The sequence below is a fragment of the Hypanus sabinus genome, chromosome 10 (assembly GCF_030144855.1).
Source record: "Hypanus sabinus isolate sHypSab1 chromosome 10, sHypSab1.hap1, whole genome shotgun sequence".
Classification (NCBI taxonomy): Eukaryota; Metazoa; Chordata; class Chondrichthyes; order Myliobatiformes; family Dasyatidae; genus Hypanus; species Hypanus sabinus.
The window spans coordinates 141,506,234-141,515,898 of NC_082715.1; the positions used below are offsets into that span (position 1 = coordinate 141,506,234).

Sequence of the window (9,665 nt, forward strand, 5' to 3'; positions counted from 1 at the left end):
TCTTGTTCTTAGTTACACTGATTTATCTACTTTCTTTCTAAAACCTTTCGGCTTTAAAACTATGTTAATGAATGCCTTCTACACTTACTTTATTCAGTGGTTAGCTTTCATTATACAATTATGCCTGAAATGCACTGCCTGGGTGGTGGTAGAGGTAGATAAATTAGGGATTTTTAAGAGACAGACAGATAGGCACATGAATGTGAGGAAGATGGAAGGATATGGACATTGTGTAGGTAGAATAAATTAGTGTAGTTGTCCATTTGATTATTAATATATTTAGTTTGGCACTACATTGTATGCAGAAGGGCCTGTTCCTATTCTGTACTGTTCTGTGTTCTCTTACAGTGTTCAGAACAATGCACACTACTTTGTTCTATATCCCTAATATTTCTAAAATCAAGGATCCCATATCAAATTCAGGACTATGACCGCAGATATCTTTTGAATAAGAAAACAATTTTAACAATTTTTACATGATGTTTGTAATCACATTGTAATGTAAGTTGATAATTCAGTTACTTTAAAAAGATTTATGTTCCTTGCCAGGCAGGTTTGAGTTTACGAAAGGTCAATAAACATGTCGACTTCCCTTTGGTTCTGGATTTGGCACCATTCTGTTCCTCCAACTGCAAGGTATGTTCTATGCACACAAAGTACTTAAGAATATATTTTTACAAAACATTTTAAATTTGTTCTTCATGCTATCAAAAAAAAGATCCATAACTATTTCTATTGATTAATCAAGTGAGGCTAAACTTGTTGGGTCTGTATTGCTGATGTTTAGAAGATTAAAGGTGTATCTTACTGAAGCATTTGATCTTCTCTTGGCAACAGGGTAGATTTTGATCAAGAGAAAATCCAAAAATCTGCAGATTCTGGAAATTTGAAGTTAAAGCAAAAAATGCTGGAAACACTCAGCAAGTCAGGCAGTATCTATAGAAAGAAACACAGTCAACGTTTCAATTCTGCAAACCTTCACCAGAACTGGGAAAGAGAGATGAAAGTTAGTTTTCAGTAGGAGAGAAGATAGGGGAGAAATGTGCATAACAAGGAATGCCTGTGATGCAATGGTCAAAGTGATTTATTCGACACAATTATAAGCACATTCAACTCAACTTCAATGAGTTTTTAATGTTAAGATGTTGGCACTTGACCTGTTGGCTCTCCAATGTGTGGGATGAGAAAAGAGAAAGTGAAAAATCAGATTTATTCTGAAAGCTGTTTCTGAATCATTGTGAATGGGCTTTCAGGCTCCTGTACCTCCTCCCTCATGATAGTAACAAGAAGGAGCCTGAAGACCCGCTCATGATGATTCAGAAATAGTGTCTTCCCCTCTGCCATTTGAATTTCCACTGTGCTGATCTCCTATCCTGGACGGTGAGGGCATTTATTGATGAATGTTGCCTCTTGAGGCATCGCCTCTTGACGATGTTCTCAGTTGGTGGAGAGGGTTGTGCCCATGATGGAGCTGGCTGAGGCTGAAACCCTCCGTGCCTCCTGAGGAAGCTGATAGATGGAACAGATAATGAGGGATAAGGGGCAGAGGGACCAGATGGGGGGGATAGGATAGGTGTTGCGAAGGACAAGAAAGCCAAGAAGAGAATTATATGTGATAAAGATGGAACCAGGTGGTGAGGGTAATGAATCTAGGTAAGAGGATGCGAACTGATGGAAAAGTTGATGGAGATCCTGGATAAACAGGTGTGATTGGAAATAAAACACAGCGAGAGTGGATTACCTGAAAGTAGGGGAGAACCAATTTCAATCAGATGAACACAGATCTAACCAAAGTGAAATAGAATTCAGGCTTGACAGACAAAAACCTAACTGAAGAATGGAAAACCTTTAAAGTGGAAATGTTTCAAGAAAATAGGTGCATTACCACATGAGGAGAAAAATAGAGAAATTAAAGCTAAAAAGGTATCTACAGAACAGAGGAAAAAAGGCAGATGCAAAGTTGTTACTTAAGATTACAGAACCTTCAGAACAAAAGGAACAAAGAAGAAGGGCACAGAATGGAAATGAAAAAGATATGTACAGGAAGCAAAAAGGAATCTAAAAATACTCATATACGTGAACAGGAAATGGATTGTACGAGGAGAAGTGGGCTGATCCGAGACCGAAACATTAAAAAAACATAGATTCATGGAGAAAAAGAGGGCACAGCTAAAGAACAAGTACTTTATTTTAGACTTAACGAATAAAAATGTTTCTGCTCAAGCCTTATCAAAGGAAGTTGCAACTGAGATTCTGGATGGGCTAGGTTGACAGAAATGTTGCTAGAACAGTTAACTGCACTTTTATCAACATCTTGTTTGCTTTATCAATATCAATGTCTTGTTTGCAGACAATTTCCAAACATCTACAACTGGAAAATGAGACCATAAGACGCAGGAGCAGAATCAGGCCATTCGCCCCATCAAGTCCATTCCACTTTTCCATCATGGGAAATGTATTGTCCCATTCAACCCCATTCTCCCACCTTCTCCCTCTAACCTTGATGCCCTGACTAATCAAGAATCTTATCAATCTCTGCTTTAAATATGCTCAATGACTTGGCCTCAGCAGGGAACTGTGACAGTAATTTCCACAGGTTCACCACCCTCTGGCTAAAGAAATTCCTCCTCATTCTCCGTTCTATTCTGAGGCTGTGCCCTCTGGTCCTAGACACTCCTACAACAGAAGTTATCCTCACTATGTCCATTCTATTTAGGCCTTTAAATATTCAAAAGTTATCAGCTCCTATCACAGTTTTGAAAAGGAGCTCAAGAATTGAGGCTTAAAAACTGGAAACAGGAATAAGCATAGTTTCACACTCTATTTTTCCAAGTATCTTAAGCTGAGATTCTTTAAAATAAATTAGCTGTTCAGTGAAGTAAGGCTGGTAGTAGCATTTATAGCCATTTGGGTAACTTTCAGGAAGGAAGCAATGATTGTTCATATATAAAGGAACTGTGTCAAAGGGGACGGTAGGGAACAGTCAAGGCCTGAAAACAGAAATTGCCTAAAGTTGGATTAAAAGAAAAACTGTAAATGATATAAAAGGAAATAGGTTTCATGATTAATTATCTACGCCAGGTCTGATTGTGTACCTGGGGGAAAGAAGTGTCCTAATGAGTGCATGTTAGATGTTATGATTAGTTTCTGTAGTCTGAGTATAAAAATGTCTTTGTATGTTATTGGTATATTGAAAATCTAATTATACCATGAAAATAACCTACCAAATTTTGATGGCTGTTTGTTCACCTAGAATGTTGGAGACAAAGGTAAAGTGCTATATGGACTTTATGGAATAGTTGAACACTGTGGCTCAATGCGTGGCGGACATTATGCGGCTTATGTGCAAGTCAGAACAGCCAACAAAAAACTCTCTGAGCAGTCCTCAGCAAACAAGAATATTTCAGGTAAAATGCCTGAACTGTGGTCAGGTGTAATTAAATATTTGCACTCTAATTGTCGTAGCTTTCTTGTGTTCTTTGCACACAGAGAATGCAGTAGCCACTCTTAAAGTTCAAAGTGAATTTATTTTCAAAGTACGTATCTGTTATCAGATACAACTCTGAGATTCATTTCCTTGTGGAAGACCACACCCAAGAATGAGAGGAGATCTTATAGAAACATAAAAAATTATGAAAGTGGTTGATAACGTAGAAGTAGGAAAGTTGTTTCCACTGATATGTGAGACTAGACATAGCCTCAAGATTCAGGTGAGTAGATATAGGACACAGATGAGAAGGAACTGCTTTTCCGCCCGTGGTAATCAAAAGCCATGGATGACAACAGAGGTGCGTTCACTACTGAAGGCCTGTGACACAGCCTACAGATCGGGGGACAGGAGTGTGCTTCGCTCAGCCAGGACTGTGCTTTCACTAGGGATCAAAGAAGTGAAAAGGGCCTACGCAGGCAAAATACATGGACACTTCTGTGATACAGGTGACACTAGACGGATATGGCAGGGAATTCAAACTCTGACAGACTACAAGATCAGGCAGAAAACTGATGACAGCGACACCTCTCTTCCAGACAGGCTCAACAATTTCTTTGCATGCTTCAAAGCATCGTACGCTACAGCAAGGAGGAGAGCCAGTCCCTTCTTACCATCTGACCAGCTGGCTCCAATCATTGATTCAGAGCACACACGGAGGACCCTTGCCAGGGTTAACCCGTGAAAACCAGGAGGTCCCGACAACATCCCTGGACGTGTGCTCAAGGAATGTGCTGATGTATTAGCAGATGTCCTGACAGACATTTTCAACATCTCCCTTAGTCAAGCCATTGTCCCCAGATGCTTCAAAACCACAATCATCCCTGTAGCAAAGAAATCGGTTGTAGCCTGTCTGAGTGATTACCGTCCAGTTGCCCTGACCCCCATAGTGATGAAATGTTTCGAACAGCTTGTCAAGCCTCATGTCACAGCCAGCCTCCCTTCATCGCTGGATCCTCTACAGTTTGCTTATCATCCCAACCGCTCTACAGAGGACGCAAAATCCACCACACTGCACACAGTTCTCTCTCACTTGGACAACAAAGACACTTATGCCAGAATCCGGTACATTGATTTCAGTTCAGCGTTCAATACCATCATCCCACAGAGACTAGTGGAGAAACTGTCGCTGCTTGGCCTTAACACTGCCATGTGTCGCTGGATTCTGGATTTCTTGACAGAGAGACCACAGTCAGTCCGTGTTGGCAGGAACATCTCTGACTCCATCACACTGAGCACTGGATCCCCACAAGACTGTGTGCTCAGCCCACTGCTGTTTACACTGCTAACACATGACTGTGCAGCCAGATTCAAGGGGAACCTGATCATTAAATTTGCTGATGATACCTCAGTGGTGGGGCTCATCAGCAAAAATGATGAAAGAATGTACAGGGAGGAGGTCAAACACCTAGAGAGTTGGTGCAGTGACAACAACTTGATGCTTAATGTCACCAAAACCAAGGAGATGATCGTCGATTTCAGACGGTCTCAACCTGAGCACCCACCCCTCAGCATCAGCAGCTCCACAGTGGAGAGAGTGGAAAACATTAAGTTCCTTGGGGTGCAGATCTCGGACAATCTCACCTGGTCCAGGAACACCACTGGGATTGTGAAACGAGCCCAGCAGAGATTGCACTTTCTGAGGAAGCTCAAACAAGCATCACTCCCCACTAACATCTTAACTACATTCTACAGAGGAGTGGTTGAGTGTGCGCTGACCTTTTGCATCACAACCTGGTACTCCAGCTGCAGTGCTGCCGACAAAAAAGCCTTGCAGAGGGTGGTTAGGGGAGCAGAGAAGGTTATTGGGGTCTTCCTACCTTCTGTCCAAGACCTCTTTCAGAGTCGATGCCTCCAGAAGACACAGTACATCATTAAAGACCCCTCACACCCTCTCCATGAACTGTTCATTCTTCTGCCATCAGGCAAACATTACAGGAGCATCAAAACTAAAACCACAAGGCTACTAAACAGCTTCCTCCCACAGGCAGTCAGACTGCTAAATAGCTGCTCTACCTGTCTCTGCTTTGGACACTTATAACTTGTTTTTAACTGACGTGTGGCTGTTGTGTTTTACTACTTATTGTTGTGTTTACTATTTATTGTTGCATTTGTTGTGTTATGATTGCACTTGCTCCTGGGAAACGCTGTCTCATTCTGCCCTGCAGAGCTGATTTATGGTTAGAATGACAAATAAAGTTTTTGGATCTTGAATCTTCCCAGAGTGGTGAATCTATGGAATTCTCTGCCCAATGAAGCAGTGGAGGCTACCTCAGTAAATATACTTAAGACAAGGTTGGATGGATCTTTGCACCGTAGGGGAATTAAGGGTTATGGGGAAAAGGCAGATAAGTGGAGATGAGTCCATTGTCAGATCAGCCATGATCTTATTGAATGGCAGAGCAGACTAGGAGGCCCAGATAGCTGACTCCGGCTCCTATTTTTTACATTCTCATGTACCCAAAAGTACGGACGAACAATCAATGTGCAAATAAAAAGCAAGCTGTGCAAATGCAAGAAGAAAGAGGAAACTAATAATAAATACATAAATAAGCAATAAAAATTAAGAACATGAGATAAAGAGTCCTTGAAAGTGAGTCCATTTACTGGGAACAGTTCAGTGATGGGTGAGTGAAGTCATCCACTCTGGTTCAAGAGCCTGATGTTTGAGGGGAACTGTTCCTGAACCTGGCAGTGTGGGTCTTAAGGCTCCTGTACCTCATTCCCAATGGCAGGAGTGAGAAGACAGCATGACCTTGGATGGTGGGGTCCTTGATAATGGATGCTGCTTTATTGTAACAGTGTTCTGTTTAGATTTGCTCAATAGTGGCAAAGGCTTTATCCATCATGGACTGGGCCATATCCACTACTTTTTGGCAGTTTTTCCTGTTCAAGGGTATTGGTGTTTACCAGGCTATGATACAACCAGTCAATTTACTCTACACATATCTATAGAAGTTTGTCAAAGTTTTAGATGATCCTAAAGCATGCACTCTTTAAGGAACAGAATGTTTTCTTTTACTTGTTCACTAATTACAGTCCTTAAGTTGTCTAATGTTGCTAACATTGCTAATGTTAATTACAAAATCCAAACTGAATACGGCCAATCCATCATAGGCAAAGTCCTCCCCACCACTATGTACATTCACAAGGCGCGCCGACACAACATCCATCATCAAGGATCCCAATGAGCGACTACCATGGCAGGAGGTACAGAAGCCTAAGTTTCCACACCACCAGGTTTGGGAAGTCCTGAACCAGTATGGATAACTTGAAATTACCATTACCCTGAACTGAATGGATTCTACAACTCACTTTTAAGGATTCTTCATAACTTATGTTTTCAGTATTTGCACATTGGTTGTCAGTCTTTGCTAATAATTTTTCAAAATTCTATTGTATCTCTTGTAAAAAAATGAATCTGTCATTTTATCAGTTATCTTTGCAGTGTATTTGACTCTAGGAATTTGATCTACAAAGCTTATATGGTTATATCAAGCAATCCTAATGTTAGAGGTGAGAGAGATTATATTGATAATGACAATAAGATGATATTGAAATCCCAATAAAAGTTGTATCAAAAAGATCACTGTGTGAAAAGCAGTTGCATTTGAGTAGATAGTTGCTTCGCTGATCTTTAGAGTAAGTTCCTCTTGAAGCATAGTACAGCCTATTGGAAATACACTGGTTTATTAGGTACAGGAGTGGAATGCAGTCTGGCCTTCTGCTTCTGTAGCTTATCCACTTCGAGGTTCAACATGTGCATTCAGAAATGTTCTCCTGCACACCACTGTTGTAACATGGGGTTATTTGAGTTACTGTCGCTTTCCCGTCAGTCTGGCCATCCTGCTCTGATCTCTCTCACTAACGAGGCATCTTCACTCACAGAACTGCCGCTCACTGGACGCGTTTTGTTCTCTGCACCATTCCCTGTAAACTCGAGACTCTTGTGTGTGAAAATTCCAGGGGATCAGCAGTTTCTGAGGCAATAGAGCCAGATATAAACAGGAAATGATGTTCTGATCAAACCGTGAGGCCTAATTTCAAATGTATTCTTCACTTACCATTATTTTGAGAACCTCTACTTTGAATCATTTTGAATGAAAATGACTCTGATTATTCTGCTGTAGCAATTTGGTGTTGATTTGCATTTGAATTTAATGGATTTATTAATGATGATTTCTGCTTTCCAGGTTTCAGGGATGTTGGAGCACCACCAGGTCAATGGGTTTACGTCAGCGACACCCATGTACAAACGGTTTCTGAAGCTCGAGTACTTAATGCTCAGGCCTACTTGTTGTTCTATGAACAACTTCCATAAAAATATGGGCTGTAATATTGTCTAATTTATACCTACTCATGTTGGTTTTACAAACTTTTTGCGCTATCTTTAATTTATCAGATAAAGTTAGAAGTTCATCATGATAAAAATTTGCTACGACCAGCAGAAATTAAATGCACTATGAGTAAGAAAGTGATGAAAAGCAGTCAGAGGTTTACTTATAAAATTATGCCTTTGAACCCTGTTTTATCCCACCAATACCACCCTATCCTGTCCCAGACTGATAGAAATACACATATTTTCATTATAGCTATTTACATTTAATATATATTTTTCAACTTCAGAATAATCCTACTTCAATTGTACTTAATAACACAATGACTATTTACATTCAAAAAGAGGAAGTTTAGTATCTGGTCTTAAAGACTGTTAAAACTTCCTATTTTTGTGACTGACCTTCATGTAAAGAACAATATCAAAGAATATTGAACAAATTATCTGATAGATTTATATATATATATTTTTTTTAAAAAGATTAGAATTAAGTTCTTTGGAAGCTCATCTCACTTCATGCATTGTGACCTTGGCATCACGTTATAAAATTATTATGTTGCAAATTCTGGACTGTAATGCATGAACTGGTATTTGTGTGGTAATTTACTCAAAATATGCCAGTGAGGTGCACTGAGTTCTTTGTTAACAGTTTCACAGTATCATTTAATTTATGTATTTTACGTTGCAAGGCTTTACTGATGCCCACTAGGTGGCTTGCTCAACAGTATCTTAATAAACAATTATTGCCTAATATGTGTTCTTTTGAATTATTCAACAAGATTTTGAAATGAATTTCTAATTTGAAATAAAACATCTGTAATATATTTACAACCTGTACTTATAGCTTAAGTAAAATCAGACTATGGTACTAATACAATTCTGGAACAAATACAATTCATCTTCAATACATTTTTGTTGAGGCTTCGGAGAGGGTGCTGAAGAGGTTTATCAGGATGCTTCGTGGATTAGAGGGCTTGTGCTATGATGAGAGGTTGGACAATCTTGGGATGTTTTTCTCCGGAGTGGCAGAGGCTTACGGGGAGATCGGATAGAGGTTTACAAGATTATGAGAGGCAAAGATTAGAGTTGACAGAGAGTATCTTTTTTCCCAGGGCTGAAATGTCTAATGCCGGAGAGCATGCATTTAAGGTAAAAGGCAGTAGATGTGAGGGGCATGGTTTTTTTGCACAGTGTGTGGTGGGTGACTGGAATGCATTGCCTGAGGTGCTGGTAGAGGTAGGTACAGCACAGACTTTTAAGAGCCATTTAGATAGGCACATAAATACGTGGAAAATGGAGGGATGTGGACATTGTGTAGGCGGAGGGTATTAGTTGCCCATTTGGTTACTGATTTAATTGGATCAGCACAACATTCTGGGTCAAAGGGCTTGTTCCTGTGCTGTATTGGTTTACGTCCTATTACCAGCTTCAGTATCTTGTTACGTAGAATTTCCAAAAATTGTAAATCATTTGTCAAAATCAAATAAATGCATCTAAAATTGATTTTAAAAGCAGAGCAACACACTCAACACGTTGGTGGCTGCGTCTATGGAAAAGAGTACAGTCGACGTTTTGGGCCGAAATGTTGAGCAGGACTGGAGAAAAAAAGATGAGTAGATTTAAAAGGAGAGGGAGAGAAACAGAAGGTGATAGGTGAAACTAGGAGGGGGAGGGGTGAAGTAAAGAGCTGGGAGGTTGATTGGTGAAAGAGATACAGGGCTGGAGAAGGGGGAATCTAATAGGAGAGGATAGAAGGCCATGGAAGAAAGGAAAGAGGGAGGAGCACCAGAGGGAGGTGATGTGTTGGAAAAGAGATAAGGTGAGAAAGGGAAAAGGGGATGG

At 40.2% G+C, this 9,665-nt stretch overlaps 1 protein-coding gene across 3 annotated transcripts in view; it reads left to right on the plus strand.

Annotated features, from left to right (window-relative positions):
• usp45 (ubiquitin specific peptidase 45) overlaps positions 1-8,568 on the plus strand; it is a 103,863-nt gene extending 95,295 nt beyond the window's left edge. For all 3 annotated transcript variants that reach the window (XM_059983160.1, XM_059983158.1, XM_059983159.1), the window contains exons 15-17: positions 550-636; positions 3,254-3,407; positions 7,681-8,568. In XM_059983160.1, the coding sequence (XP_059839143.1) occupies positions 550-636; positions 3,254-3,407; positions 7,681-7,808 (369 nt within the window). In that variant the 3' untranslated portion in view covers positions 7,809-8,568. The remainder of the gene's footprint in view (positions 1-549; positions 637-3,253; positions 3,408-7,680) is intronic.
• Positions 8,569-9,665: the final 1,097 nt, after the last annotated feature.